This window comes from Dunckerocampus dactyliophorus, chromosome 4 (genome assembly GCF_027744805.1).
Source record: "Dunckerocampus dactyliophorus isolate RoL2022-P2 chromosome 4, RoL_Ddac_1.1, whole genome shotgun sequence".
Lineage (NCBI taxonomy): Eukaryota > Metazoa > Chordata > Actinopteri > Syngnathiformes > Syngnathidae > Dunckerocampus > Dunckerocampus dactyliophorus.
In genome coordinates, this window is record NC_072822.1 from 33,147,018 (window position 1) to 33,163,254 (window position 16,237).

Below are 16,237 nucleotides of genomic sequence, written 5' to 3' on the forward strand. Positions count from 1 at the left end.
ATCTTCCGGCGGTATCGAAGACTGCTCGAGATAAAGAGTTGATGAAGGCCTTATAAATAGCTGTTGTGATATCAATAAAAGTTGAGGCAATGTCATGTTGAGCTATACAGCTAGCTAAAGATTCATTCATTCACTGAATAGCTAGGTGGCTAATGTGCTATCTGTTGTAGCTTGCAACAATAAATGCAAAGGGTCGTCTTTGATTGTAGCATCACTACGAATCTTAAATATGGATTTTTGTGCCAAATTGCTGGCTAAACAACAATGGTTGTCTATGGTCTTCAGCTGTGGGTCGTGTGCAAAGAGCTAGCCCATAGCTATCACTGCTAATAAAATATATCATACTCCTCACAACACATCATCAGTCAACGTTATTAATGTTGTGAATACGTCACTTTCTTGACGTGCGTTCATGGCTGTGCTTGTATGCATCTGGTTGCCGGTGTCACCCGTAAGTGTTCTGCACCTGAATTGTTAGCAATACATGGCTTGCTATCACTCGTCTTTCTAGCCTATCTTGCAGTCCATCTGTCAGTTTCACAAAGTAAATCTGTATTTTTTTTTATTAGATCTATTCTAGGAATCTTAGAATAATCGTATGGCCTTTCATGCCAGGGCTAGATAGCCAGAGATCCCTGCTCTTTTATTTTGCAGTGTGCATGGAGCTGCTAGTGTCACATACTGGCAGTCAAAAAAACATGCTAGCGGCCATTTTTTGTGTGTGTTACATCATAGTTATCACAACAGAATATCAGTGAATGTACTGCACTGCGATGGCCTGGTTGATACAGCAGTGTACCTGATCAAAAACTTAAGACCAGTTGAAAAATTGCTACAATTACCATTTTGCACATTTGGATCTTAATGACATTTTAAGTAGCGCTACAATATAAAAAAGCAAGAAGGGAGAGTAAGACAAAAAAGCACAGTGAAAAAGTAATTTATTGAAAATAAACTGAAATAGGCTGAAATAGGCCTGATCAAAAGTTTAACACCACAGGCTATAAAAGCCAAAATCTGCTCAAAATTTGCATTTTCTGTCAGGCATTCACACAATATTACTGTGTTATTGTTGTTAATACGTCACTTTCTTGGCTTTGCTGTGAGTTCATGGCTGTATGGGTTTGGATCTGGTTCCTGGAACGTGTTCTGGTTGTGACATCACAGCCAAGATGGCATCAGTTCAGAAAAATCGCTGGCGTCTCAAAATCACCACTTCATTTCACTCCTGTTTCATAGTTGTTTATTTATCTATGACAGCAGCATGATAAAAATGTAAATAACATAATACATATTTGATATTGATTGCATTAGTTATCTACGGTATGGATGAACATTCAAAAGACCATCCAAAGCTTTTATGGTTTCAATGTTTCTGCCGACCGTTCATTTAATTTCAGACGTCATCGTTTATCTTATTCTTATCCGAGATTGACCCCAACCCTACTTGACAACCTTTTTTTCCTCTGTGTTTTTTCCTCATGTGTTCTACCATTCTGGACTTACGAGTGAATTCTTTACCGCACACTGAACAATGAAAAGGTTTTTCTCCAGTGTGCGTTATCATGTGCGAGTCCACGGTTGACCTTCGAGCGAATCGTCTGTCACAAACGGAACAGCTAAAAGGTTTTTCTCCGGTGTGCGTTCTCATGTGTCTTGTCAAATAGTACCTTAAAGAAAATGTCATGCCACAAACTGAACAACTGTAAGGTTTTTCTCCAGTGTGAATTCTCATGTGTGAGTCCATGTGTGACTTTTGAGAGAATCGAGTGTGACAAACAGAACAGCTAAAAGGTTTTTCTCCCTTGTGAGTTTTCATGTGTTTTGCCAAATACGACATTAAAGAAAATTTATCCCCACAAAGTGAACAAATGTAAGGTTTTTCTCTAGAGTGGGTTGCCATGTGTGCCTCCATGTGTCCCTTTCGAGAGAATTGTTTGTCACAAACTGAACAGCTAAAAGGTTTTTCTCCAGTGTGAGTTCTCATGTGTCTTGTCAAATACGACCTTAAAGTAAAGTTATCCCCACAAACTGAACAAATGTAAGGTTCTCTAGTGTGAGTTGCCCTGTGTGCCTCCAAGTGTCCCTTTCGAGAGAATCGTTTGTCACAAACTGAACAGCTAAAAGGTTTTTCTCCAGTGTGAGTTCTCATGTGTGATTCCATGTGTGACCTTTGAGAGAACCCTTTGTCACAAACTGAACAACTGTCAGGTTTTTCTCTAGTGTGCGTTGTCATGTGTGATTCCACGTGTGACTTTCGAGAGAATCGTTTGTCACAAACTGAACAGCTAAAAGGTTTTTCTCTAGTGTGAGTTGTCTTGTGTGATTCCACATGTGACTTTTGAGAGAATCGTTTGTCACAAACTGAACAGCTAAAAGGTTTTTCTCCACTGTGAATTCTCATGTGTGACAGCCTGTGTGAGTTTCGAGAGAATCTTTTACCACAAACTGAACAACTAAAAGGTTTTTCTCCTGTGTGTGTCAACATTTGTTGAGTCAAATTGCATTTTAGAGAAAATCTTTCTGAACAGGCCAAATGTTTTTTACCAGTCTTCTTTTCAGAGCATTCAGAGTGTTTGTTGTCTGTGTGAGTCCTCATATCACCATCACAGTTTACATCGCTGCTCAAAGCTTCTTGGGTGTGGTCATTGTCTCCACCCTGAGGAGAGTGTGACGTTGTGTTGTCATTATCTGACAGTAGAGCTAAAAGCTTGTCTGCGTGTGATCCTCCACAGTGATCTCCATCAGCTTCTGTTGTCATGTGTTGTGGTGAGCTGCTGCTGCTGCTTGCAGGCTCCGCCCCTCTGCTCTCCTCACTCGGACTGTGATGAAGCTGTGAGGACTCAGGTGATCTGTCTTCAGTCTTCAAAGAGACACCAGTCAGTGGCAACTTGTTGAGATCAGCTTCTTCCCGCCCTGGAAGACACTCTCCCCCCTGAGTGGTCGAAAGCTCCTCTTCTTCTTCCTTAACGTTGGGGGGCTGAGGATCCCCATGCTTCAAAGTGGAGCTCCTCACTTGCGGCTGAGGGGGATGTTCTTCTTGAATATCAATCAGCTGCTGGATGTCTGCAGGACACAAACAACACAAACATCCTTGAGATGTTCTCCTGGAGCTTGTTAGATGTAGTTACATATAGGCCTCTCTTGGCACATGTTAGATAGTGTGACCAGAGCAGACTGCCTCATATACTTGGCTCTCCCTATGTCTTGCTTTTGGCCTTCAGCGTATCCCTTTTCACAACCTTTAGCTCACTTAGAAGCGACCGGCGCCAATCAGCTAAGACCTCTGTTTTGCACATAGAGACATGCAGGATGGCCTCCCCCTCCCGCTTGAAGGGGGGCTGAGCTAGGCAAAAGGACATCTGACCCGAAGTGCCTCGGATTTGCTCCTGCACTTGTGTGGAAGATGAGTCCCCGCAGCTGTACATCATTCTTCCTGGTACATTAAACTATTTGTAAACTGAGCTATCGTTTCCGAGACTTATTTGGAAGCATTACAGATAACCAACCAAAAGTGACAGAATCTTACAAGCTCGCTACACACTTTCATGTATACTCAAATATTATATCGTAGGGCTGGGCGATATGACCTCAAATTAATATCATGATAAATTGGGCAGTTTTACCTTGATAACGATAAATGCACAATAAATCCCCGACCATTGTATATCTTTGCCATCTGAAAATAAAGGCAGGAAATGCAAATGAACTGCTTCTCGTTGATTTGCTTGCCAACTGGCACACATTATTTTCAATTAAATATAATGCACGTAATGGGACGCACCTATTCCGCCTACAGAGCCTTTTGAAAAAAAACCTCCATCAAGCGCCAACACCGCCCTATTTACATAATGTGCTTTGGTTGGTTGCGATAGTTTTCATACTCACTCTGCATTTCGTGTTCTTTTGCTCAACATCATCTTTGTGGAACTCAAAATAAATCTCCCTGAGACTGCGGTCCACAAATATGAATGTATGGTACATACCCTGGCATACTACATCCTGTACACACATGCACTAAGCTACACATACAGCCAGACATCACATCTCATGCAATTACAATACTAATGGCCACTTATCACACTGCACAAGAACAGCAGCATTGATATGAACTCAACCTACCACAACCATGTCAGGTGATATATTCCAATAATAATACCATTTAATAATAATATAGTGACTCATTTTTCTTACAATTTAATTCAATTGTAGACATTCCATTGTCATGTTATTTGCCTACAGTCAAACCTGTCCATAGCGGCCACTAAAGGGAAACGGCAAAAGTGGCCGCTATATGCAGGGGGCCGTTATAGACAGGTTTGACTGTATATGTGTGTGCCATGCTGGCTTTAGAAACTGGATACATAACCATCATCAAAATGATCATTTACACAATGAAAAGAGAATTTCACATGTTCTTGTAGCCATGTGACCATCTATTCGTGACATCAAATAAAGCATGGAATCCTTAAAAACTGCTACCAACAGCAAAGTAATCATGATTTCCTCCATAGATGCTTTTATAATGTTTTTATTTTCTTGTTCTTTATTTGTGAATTGTCAATTTTGTACCATTAGCCATGATGTACATGTTTTTTGTTTTTTAAAAGGCTATAAAAATCCATATATTTAAAGTCAAGTATTTGTATATCATTCAGAGCGGCGTTACGATGCATACAAACAGGAAAAAAGGTATTTTTAGCGCATGAGTGGGAAAGCACGAAGTACTTCACAGAGAGCAGTCATCTTTCCTGCAGCACTCCAGTATCCAACTGATAACATAGCTAGTTAGCTACGTCAGCAAGTGCAGCTTGTACGGCTGAGATGTCATTGCGCGTTGTCGATGTGAACCAAGAAAAGTTGTAGGAGACTAGTAGATTCACATACAGATGCGCCAAAATGTTACTCTACTTTGATTCACTTTGTAGGGACTTATTTCAAGAGCAAAATGCGAATGAAGGGGTTGAAAAACGTAGTTTTTATTGTCTCTTTATTGTCTCTTCTCACACAGTCTATTTCTAGGCGCACAAGCGAGTGAAATGCTGGCACTGTACACCCGCTTCTTCATTTGAACCATCAACCATTCCCCCATCGTCTGTTTCCCTTCTTGTTCAGGCTGGATGGGTAGAGTCACGTGACTACACAGGCTGTAACTCGTCCTAAAGGGGAATGAACATAGTATACCAGCACACACAGTCAAAACTGACAAAAATACTTTATTAAAACACTGAATTTATCGACATGGACAAAAATGTAGTGAATTTTGGTAACTGTAAATTTTCGTTTTATCGCCAGGCCTATTACATAGTCCAATAATAAGAGACTTGTGATGACGGGGCCAATATATCTTGCTTGGCACATGCACAAAAGGGGTGCTCTGACCATTCCACGGGAGCATATACGTGCAAGAAGGGTTTCCAAACACATCGTGCAGACATATTCATCCCAACTTAGACAGTTTTAACACCATCTACAGCTGCTTTCAACTGAATTCTTGAGTTGGGTATTGTTGACGTACCGGTGCCGATTTGGTCCTTTTTGAAATGGTGCCAGTGCTTAAACGGAGCCTGAACCAGTATTTCAAACATTCTAACACATACACATTTTTTCTAAAAACTATGCCTTTCTACTTTTTTGGAACTTAGTGAAATGCAAGTTGAAGAGGACAGTAATTGTTAGAGCCAGATGTTTGTGTATGTGTCTGTGTGTCTTTTATGTTCACTACTTGCTTTGGTCACTAGAGGGTGCTGATGTTTGGAGGGAAAGGACACTGAAGCATCTATCTGGTATGTTGTTGGATGTTTTTTTGCACATTTGACAGAACTGAACCCCTTCATATACGAGACAGCATGCCGGCTTCACAGCCATCTGTCATGGATTTACCACCAAATCTCTTGCGAGGGCGACTGAAACATCGTCCGAGGGAGAAAAGAGGAGGGGTGCTAGTCCGGCTGAGACACCGGGGCCACAGACTACCCCTGCCGAGCCTCATCCTATCCAATGTCCGCTCGCTAGCAAACAAGACAGATGAGCTCACCTCCCTCATCCTCTCCCTGCGCTGCCATATGCCTGACAGAAACATGGCTGACCGCTAACATCCCGGACACAGCGCTCCAACAGGAGGGCTTCACTTTCCACCAAGCTGACCGCACGCGAGACTCCCAGAAGCAGCGCGGCGGAGGTGTCGGTTTCTGCATCAACCAGAACTGGTTTACGGATACAAAAACCCTTTCGTCCGGCTGCTCATCCGACCTCGAGTACGTCATGGTGAGGTGTATCCCCTTCTACTCCTCCATCACCTTGTGCGCAGCCTACATCCCTCCCAGTGCAGCAGCAGTGTCAGCCGCACAACAACTAGCTGACCACGTCCTCACCGCGGAAAACTGCAACCCAGACTCGGTTGTTCTGGTTCTTGGAGACTTCAACCATGTCACCATGAAGAAAACACTGCCCAGATACAAGCCACAGATTCACATCCCCACCAGGCTGGACAAAACACTCGACCAGTGTTACTCCTCCAGACCGGCGGCGTACCAGGCTCCAGCCAGAGCCCCGATTGGTGAGTCTGATCACAACACTATACTTCTCGTTCCTAAGTATAGACAGAGATTCAAGACCTCTAAAACAAAAACCATGAGGGTCAAGAGGCGCTCTCCGGAGGCTACAGATATGTTACGGGACTGTTTTGATACCACTGACTGGACTGTGTTTGCTACTGACTTGAACAATTTTGACTCTTTCACTGACTGTGTCATGTCTTACATCTGCTTCTGTGAGTCTGTGTGTGTATCCCATCAACAACTATTACCATCTATAATAACAACAAACCCTGGTTTAACCGGGAAGTTAAGCGCCTCTCTAAGGAGAAACATGACGCTTATAAATGTGGGGACAGAGATACAAATACAAACTTCTCAAATTCAGACTACAGAAAGCCATAAACACAGCAAAACACAACCACAGGAACAAACTTGAGAAGAAATTACATAACATCAAGGGGGTCTGGCGGGGCCTACAGAAAATCACAAACTATAAAATGAAACATCACACCTTGGACTGTGACCCCTCCCTACCAGAGCAGCTTAACAACTTTTTCGGGGCACACTCAACCTCCCCTCTCCATCTCGGAGCACTATGTGCGCAGACTGCTACAGCGTCAGGTCTCTTCACAGTGCTACTGTGCCTGCATGTTTTAAATCAGCTACGATCATCCCAGTGCCTAAAAAACCCAACATCACCTGTCTCAACGACCATAGGCCTGTCGCTCTCACCTCCGTTGTCATGAAAGTATTTGAACGTCTAGTCTGCAGGCTCCTGTCACACATCACATTAGACCCTCACCAATTTGCCTGCAGGGCAAACAGGGGAGTTGATGACGCCATTTCAGTCCACCTATGCCCGTGTCGTATTCATTGATTTTAGCTCAGCCTTTAACACCATCCTGCCTATCAGACTGTATAATACTCTCCTGTCCATGGGTGTCAACCCCCCACTCTGTAACTGGCTGTTCAACTTCCTGTCTAACAGAACACAGTGTGTTAAAATCCAAAACAATATTTCATCAACCAAGGTCCTGAACACCGGCGTGCCACAAGGTTGTGTGTTATCACCCCTGTTATTCTCCCTATACACAAACAACTGCATATCCAATTCTCCATCTGTCAAACTCCTAAAATTCGCAGACGACACCACAGTTATAGGCCTCATACGCGATGAGGATGAAACATATCGCGACAAGGTCAAACACCTAGTGCAGTAGTGTGCAGTCAGCAATCTTACACTCAACATATCAAAAACCAAAGAAGTCAAAGTGGACTTCAGGAAAAAGGCAGGCCAGCACATCCCCATCCGCATTAATGATCAGGTAGTGGAGCAAGTTGACTCCTTTCGCTTTTTAGGCACCACCATCCATCAGTCCCTGTCATGGAACCTGAACATCAGTCTCATCATTTCAAAAGCTCACCAAAGATTACACTTTCTCTGACAGCTAAGGAAATTTGGGGTCAGTCAAACAGGCATGATCCATTTGTACTGCGCCACAATAGAAAGCGTGCTCACCTTCTCCATCCTGGTCTGCTATGGCAATACCACCAGCCAAGATAGGCAACAGCTGGAGAAGGTGGTACGCAGGGCCTCTAAAATCATTGGCCACAATCTTCTCACATTAGCCTCACACTACAACACCAGAATTGCCAGGAAAGTCAAGAACATCACCTCCGACCCCACTCACCCAGCACACCATCTATTCACACTCCTACCATCCGTAGCATCACATGCAAAACCACACGTTCTAGGGACAGCACCCACCACAAGCCATCCGCCACTTGAATATGCGCTAACACTTACTGGACTCCACCACCGACCTGCTACCTCTTCTGCTTTTTTTTTTTTTTTTTTTACCCCTGTCCTGTCCAGCCTTTAAAGCAGATAGAATTTTAGGTCTAAATGCCGTCAAGTGCTCAACAGATTTACTCTGCCAGGGAGAAGGGCAAAAAAAAAAGAGAGACAAGAGACAAGGACAACAGCAGCAAAAACAATTGTGACAACAAGAACAGAAGAACAGAAACATACAGAACTGCATCAGCAAATAAATGTCTGTGACAACTATAGACAAACAAGGACATAAGGACAAAGAACAAAACAGTATCAACAACCACAATGACAATGCTGTCAATGACAATCACACATAATATCAGTCATGAAATGATGAACTATGATAGTGATCACAATGACAATACTGCATTGAAACAGTCACACATAATAGCAGTCATGAAATGATGAACTATGATAGTGATCACAATGACAATACTGCATTGAAACAGTCACACATACAGACCCTTTCCAAAAAATTTGAATGTCATGGAAAACTTGTTTAATTTCCATAATTCCATTCAAAAAGTTAAACTTTCATAGATTATAGATTCAGGGCCCACAATTTAAACGATTTCAAGTATTTATTTGTTTATTTTTACGTAATTTGTGCTTCCAGCTCATTAAACCCACAAAAACAGGAATTCAAAAAATTAGAATACTGTGAAGAAATCAGCCCAAATTTTGCAGGGCATGAATGTTTTAAACTGAGTGTCACACACTAATCATCTACTAAACTCAAATCACCTGCACAGGGTTCCCCTGGTGTCATTAAATTGCTTCAGTTTGGTTCAAATGTCTCAGTTGGGTTCAATATGGGGAGGGCTGCAGACATGACACCTGGCCAGAAGACCATCATTGATACCCTCCATAGGATGGGTAAGCCACAAAAGTTCATAGCTAAGGAGGCTGGTTGTTCACAGAGTGCTGTGTCCAAGCATATCAATGGAAAGTCTAGAGGAAGGGCAAAATGTGGCAGGAGAAGATGCACCAGCAAAAGAGATGACCGTGGGCTTCAGCGGATTATCAAACAGGGAAGATTCAAGAATCTGGCAGAGATCCAGAAAGAGTGGAATGAGGCGGGAGTCACAGCTTCAAAAACCACCACATTCAGACGCATCCGGGAGATGGGCTTCAACTGTCGGGTTCCTCGGGTCAAGCCACTTCTGAACCTGAGCCAACGTAGGAAGCGTCTCCACTGGGCCAAGGAGAAGAAGGACTGGACTGTTGGCCAGTGGTCCAAGGTCCTCTTTTCCGATGAAAGTAAAGTGTGCCTTTCATTTGGGAACCACGGTCCAAGGGTTTGGAGGAAGACGGGTGAGGAACAGAACCCAAGCTGCCTGAGGTCCAGTGTGAAATATCCACAGTCCGTCATGATTTGCGGTGCAATGTCTGGTGCAGGTGTCGGTAAACTCTGCTTTCTTAAATCCAAGGTCACCGCAACAGTCTACCAGAATGTTTTAGAGGACTTTATGATTCCTTCTGCTGAGGATCTGTATGGAGATGCAGATTTCATCTTCCAGCAGGACCTGGCCCCTGCCCATACCGCCAGAAGCACCAAAACCTGGTTTGATGCCCATGCCATCACAGTGCTTGACTGGCCAGCCAACTCACCGGACCTAAACCCCATTGAGAATCTATGGGGTATTCTCAAGAGGAAAATGAGGGGCACCAGACCCAACAACAAAGAAGAGCTGACAGCAAGCATCAAGGAAATCTGGGCTTCCATAACTCCCAGGCAATGCCACAGGCTGATTGCTTCAATGCCACGTGGCATCGAGGCAGTGATTAAGGCAAAGGGATTCCCAACCAAGTACTGAAGATTGACATATCGTTTTGAAAGTACCATATTTTGATTGATTTGATGTGATCCTAATTTCTTTCTTTTTTTTCCTGCAAAAACTGAGAAGTAAATGGTGATTTCTTCACAGTATTCAAATTTTTTGAATTCCTGTTTTCGTGGGTTTTATGAGCTGGAAGCCCAAATTATGTAAAAATAAACAAATAAATACTTGAAATCGTTTAAATTGTGGGCCCTGAATCTATAATCTATGAAAATTTAACTTCTATGAAAATTTAACCCACCCCCGACAAGCCCGCAGACAGACCGGGAAAGGCGAGAACAAAGACAGCGGCCCAGCAGAGCTCAAAGCGCAACGACGATAAACGCCCAAGCGCCCGGCAGAGCACAACCCCCCCCCAGCGGGCCCGGCCCCAGGGCACACGCCCCCCCCACCCCCACCCCGCCACCCAGGCCCATAGTACCCGCAAGCATGACCAAGCCCCAACCCACCAGTCGGCCCGGCGCCCCAGCAGCTGCCGCAGCGCAGCAACCACAAGCCCCCGCGGCGGCACACGGGCCACCCGCAGCACCGGCACCGCCCCCCAGAGACCGCCAAACCCGCCCCAAGAGCGCAGAGGCACCCGCGGCACGTGTCATTCCAGGGGAAGTACCGCAAGCCGCCCCCCTGGCGCAAGCCCCGGCATCAACAGGCCCCAGAGGGCCACCCCAAGGAAAGGCAGGCAAACCAGACAAAAGGCATCCTACAAGCCAGGCCACCCCGGGCAGCCACCGCGACGGCCAGGCCCCCGGCCACACCCCCGACCCTGGCGGGCAGGCGCCGCGGAACAGGCACGAGGCATCCCAATCCAGCCCGCCCCACCCGTGTATGTGATAAGGTGTGATTGTGTCTATTATGCAATTAAAAAAACAATAAATAAATAAAATAAAATAAAAGAGGACAGCTATGAAGAGCTGGTCTCTGTGTCCCTGAGGGGTGTATCTGTGTACATGTATGATAGGGGTGTATCTGGATGATAGCTAATGATCGAGGGAAAGGCTTCTTGAGACGTCATCTGTATTTCTGTGAAGAAGGTGTCGGACGTTTCGCTCCTCATCCGAAGAGCTTCATCAGCGAACTAATAAGTGCTGGTAGCCTAGGCCTTAAATACAGTAAGGGTGGGCGGAATTGGTGTGCCAACACCCTCCTTCTATTGGTTCCTTACACTAAGCTAATAGCAGCTAATAGCAGGAGAGGATTACAGTATACCACTACTCCACCCAGGCTTAGTGTAGGGTTAGGGTTTGCCTACTCTGCGATTAAAATTGGGGGGCAACAGGTCAGTGGCACGGCAGGGGCAAAGGACCCTCGCAAGGCAGCTCCCCTCCCCAACCACGCCCGACCATAGGCCACCCCCAAAGATCTATATGTATGTGAGGTGGTGCAATGGAACAGGAAGGACGAGGGCCCCATACCCCAACGGCGCCCAAACCGAGCAGGGGGGGACCAAGGACACACGACCGACCGACCACCCACCACAGCCCAGGCTCGAGCGAGCCACAAGCCGCAGGACACACCACAGGCCCTACCCGGTCCGCCAGCACGCCCAGTCCGGCCCACCCAACCCCCCAGAGGCGATACCTCCAGCGTCCCGCAACACCGGAGCCCCACCGGAGGTAGCGTCCACAGCGCCACCCCCAAACACCACGGACCAGCCACAAGCCCCAAGGCAGATCTGACCGCCACCAGGACAGCGGGGACCGTGCCCCCGCACACCACCACGGTCGGCAAGGGAGCAACACCACGGACCAGCCACACGCCCCAAGGCAGATCTGACCGCCACCAGGACAGCGGGGACTGCGCCCCCGCGTACCACCACGGTCGGCAAGGGAGCAACACTACGACGACCACAAGAGCGCCGGACCCCACATAGAGTGGAGCACGGCCACACCCACAAAGCACGCAAGCCAGAGGCGCCAGGGAGGGACAGAGAAGCAAGCACCGCACGACAGGGCCCACGAGAGGAGCGGCACTCCCGCCCAGCGCCCAAGCAGATGCCCCCGCCCGCCCCGCCGCAGACCGGCCACCACTCCACCCCCCGCCCATCCACCAACACGCCAAGGGAGAAACCCCGGAGGGTGGGAGACAACCGCCGGCCAGGAAGCAGAGACCAGCCAGACACCAGCAGGTAGCAGGGACCACCCGCCAGCCCCACCCCGGAGCAAGCATCCCCCTGCCGATCCCTGCCAGCGCCACACAGAAGAACACCACGCCACCTACCCCCATGCGCACCCACACGCCCACCCGCCCGCGGCCCCCACACCCCCCCGCCCACCAAGCCACAGCGGCTCCGTCCCTGAAGGGAGAAAGCAAGGGATCCCCCCACCCCAGCACCACGCACCCTCACCCCGAGTCCAAACCACACATCCGCGACCCCCACCGCGCCCCCGGTCACCTGGGGGACAGCCACAGGCGCCGGAAAACAACAAGCAGCTCCCACCTGTCACACATACACCACACACATAAATCGGTAAAATAAAATAAAATTAATTAATTAATTAAAAAAAATAATAATAAAAAGGGGCAACCCAACCCACCCTCCCACCCAGGGGAGATAGCTCCGCAGGGGCAGCTGGGCTCAAGCACCCGTGTCCCCACCAGGGGGAGAGGCCGGCCCCCACACCCCGCACCGGACGACCCCACGCGGCAGCCGAGCAGGAGGGCCCAGGGCAGACCCCGCCCCACCCCCAGAGGCAAAGGAGGCGAGGGAGAGCCAGCGCCACCAGCCGCGCACCCCCCCCCCCCCCCCCCCCCCCGGCACCCGCAGGATGCAGCACCCCGCCCACCCACCACCCCGGAGGTCAACCAACGCCGCCCCCTGGACGGCCCCCCTGACCTCTTCTGCTTATTTTGCACGCTGTTACTCCAGCAGCCCTGTACAACCATGCACTTTTACCAATGCACTTTTTCAATGTTCGTACGCTGTTATTCCTGTCTTCTATGTGCTGTTTTTGACCCCTCCTTAGTTTTGTTTCTTGAGTGGTATTGTCGTGGTTGTATTGTCAAACTGTGAGCACACCAAATACATTCCTAGCAACTGTATACCTATACTATTGATATGGCTAATAAACTTGAAACTTGAAAACTTAAACTTTTGATGCACTGGAGTGGTGGTGATTGACTTTTGTATGTTCGAAGTCTACCAAAACATGTTGCCTTGGTTAGCGTAACATATGGCACACGTAACAAACTGTTATAATTGTGCTTGGTTGGTTTATTCAGCCATTTTGGATTACATGGCCAAGACTAAATATCGCGATACTTAGTCCACGCTTTACTACGGCAATTTGTAAGGCAACCACGTGGCCAAACAATAAACCCTCGGCGTCCGTGAATTCTGTCCGTGCATTTTTACTGGAGCGAAAGAGCTAAATAAGCCGCTAGGGGTCCAAAGAAGATTTTGGGTGACAGCAACTTAACAAAGAGGGTGAAGACGGCTATTGATTTCAAGAAAAACGCCAGCGCAAAGCACCAAGATGGCGTCCATGCTGCCCATCTTGCCAGGATGTTCGGGTAGATGGCATCAACAATAAAAGCACATTTTCTATCAAACGTGCAGTGTGCTTTAAAGGGCAAGACAGTGAAAATACCTTCGTTGTGTACCGCAACGTGAGTCTTGCTAACAGCTTCCTGCTGTTGTCGATGTCGCTCCTTCTCTCTCGCTCGGGAAAGTTCCTCCTCGTACGACGCTATTGTTCTTTCAAACAGCGCCGATATTTCATCGGCTGCCGCCATTAGTCGCGCCTTCACCAACTCTTTCAACATTTTCAATGTTTGTCTACTCGATTGAACAGCGTCGCCGTCGCCCTTTTGTCTGGCGTCTGCCTTGAAAGTTGCTAACGCCCGCCTTTTTTCTTCTTCGATGGTTTTACGGCAGCCAAGTGTCCATGTCGTCACACTGCTGCCATCTTGCGGTGGTATCAAAGACTGCTCGAGCTAAAGAGCTGACGAGGGAAGACTTTATAAATAGCTGTTACGCTGTTGTCAATAAAAGTTGTTTGAGGCAAAGTCGTTTTCAGCTATACCTTCACACCTCAGCTGTCCCCCAATTTGAACTGCCTCATTTGATGTCACTCACATACATCCCTACCACACACACACACACCTCAGGCACATCGAGCTCTGGGGGAGGTGACACAGAAGAAAAGAAAAGAAGACAGAGGGGAGTGCCGGGACAACATGGGGAACAATACAACGAGAGACAACAACACCAGCAACAACAATTGCAGCAACAGAAACAAACAACAGGACTACATCAGCAGATGCCCTTAACAAATAAATAAAAATAATACCAACAGCAACAGTGTTGATACTGAAACTATTAACTATAATAGTGAACAGATAGACAATAGACAACCATCCCCCGAGGCTGGCGAGAGACCACACCCCACAAGGACAGACAGGCACCAGGGGCCACACACCAGCGGGCCCAGAGCCACCCCCGCCAACAGGAAAGAAGCCCACCCACTACCGTGCAGGGCGCCCAAGGCGCAGAGGAGTAGGGGACGCTGTAGGATCCCTAGCTGCAGAGAATGCAGACCGCTAGGGAGCATGAAAACACAAGGCCAGCCCCCTCCCCCCACCACAACGACTGGATGACCCCAGCAAGGCAGACAAAGGGGCAGGCGAGGGAGAAAGCCAGCAAATGAGCAAGCCGGCAGACAAACGGACGAGCAGTAAAGCAACCCACCACACCCACCGGGCAGCTGAATGTGACATTGCCTCATCCATATTATTATTCTAAGACGAACCTTTGGATTTATTGTTGCAAGCTACAACAGATAGCACATTAGCCACCTAGCTAGTCAATGAATGAATGCATGTTTGGCAAGCTGTATAGCTGAACATGACATTGCCTCAACTTTTACTGACATCATAACGGCTATTTATAAAGTCTTCCTTCATCAGCTCTTTATCTCGAGCAGTCTTTGATACCGCCGCAAGATGGCAGCAGTGTGCCGTAAAATCATCGAAGAAGAAAAAGGCAGCTGTTTGCAAGAGCTGTTCTCTCCGGCTGTCCGAATTAAAAAATTCACGAAGGCTCCTCCTAATAACTTTGCTTCTACAATGTCACATTTTGTTTGTTCTCCTTCACTTTAGTTAGATTTTTGCGCTCCTTTAGCAATTGAAGGCCGATATCACTCTGTCATGACGTCAGGGTAAAACGAGAAAAAGTGATACAACCAGGAAGTGTGAGGGAAGGCTTGAGCGTCTGAATTCACAAGGCCGGTTTGCGGCTTGAGGAGGAGCCCCATCCGAATGTCTGTCCTTGGCTGCAGACCCTTCAATTAGAAACAGCCAACATTTCAAGACAGATGGCAGACAAAAGGGCGAAGGCGACGCAGTTCCATCGAGTCGACAAACATTGAAAATGTTGAAAGAGTTGGTGAAGGAGTTTGGTGCTGTTTGAAAGAACGATAACGTCCTGTTTGTGCAGGAAAAAGTGTCATCGCGTCAGCGAAAGCTCCTACTATCACCCGCTGGCGTCACACAAGCTTGGTCAAAGAATGCAGGAGAAAGTTATCTTGGGAGAGACTGGCGCCGATGGTCTGAGGTGGACGTCTACAAAAGGCGGAAGGAGTGGACCTGTCCGCTGGCCGTCGCGGCACGATGGCTCGCCTGGCCTGGCCTGTGGTGCATTTTTGTCCGGTTCGCCTGCCCTTCCCAGGGAGGGCCCGTTGGAGCTGGTTGATGCCAGGGCTTGCGGCGGGGGGGTCTCCGGGTGGCGGGGCCCGTGCTAATGGTAGCCTGCATGCCGCCGTGGTGGCTGCCTGGGGGGGGGGGCTATGTGATGGGGTGGGTAGTGGGGAGCGTGCGGCTTGGGGCCAGGCTGCAGGGGGCATGGTGCTCTGCCGGGCGCTTGGGCGTTTGTCGCTGCCTGTCTTTGTGCTTTTGCTGGGCTGTTGTCCGCGTGTTTGCTTCCCCACTGTCTGTCTGCGTGCTTGTTGGGGGTGTTGCTCCGGTGCGTGGGGGGTGCGCTGTTTGTTCTGGGATTGGGGGGGACTGCTGCTGGTCTCGCCTTCTGG

The 16,237-nt window shown here is 47.8% G+C and overlaps 1 protein-coding gene across 1 annotated transcript; it reads right to left on the reverse strand.

The window, feature by feature from the left end:
• Positions 1-821: 821 nt before the first annotated feature.
• LOC129180492 (gastrula zinc finger protein XlCGF57.1-like) lies at positions 822-14,058 on the reverse strand. The gene is made up of 2 exons (XM_054775021.1): positions 13,802-14,058; positions 822-3,066 (listed from the first exon to the last, which is right to left on the reverse strand). Exons 1-2 carry the CDS (start codon positions 13,974-13,976, stop codon positions 1,397-1,399), a joined length of 1,845 nt encoding a protein of 614 aa, XP_054630996.1. The 5' UTR covers positions 13,977-14,058; the 3' UTR covers positions 822-1,396.
• Positions 14,059-16,237: the final 2,179 nt, after the last annotated feature.

What these genes read in the sequence shown, in the direction of transcription:
- LOC129180492 (XM_054775021.1), bottom strand. Translation starts at nt 13,976, where the DNA reads ATGTTGAAAGAGTTGGTGAAGGCGCGACTAATGGCGGCAGCCGATGAA. An exon ending in CGTTGCGGTACACAACGAAG is followed by an intron (nt 3,067 to 13,801) that starts GTATTTTCACTG and finishes TGTGTCCTGCAG; the next exon opens with ACATCCAGCAGCTGATTGAT.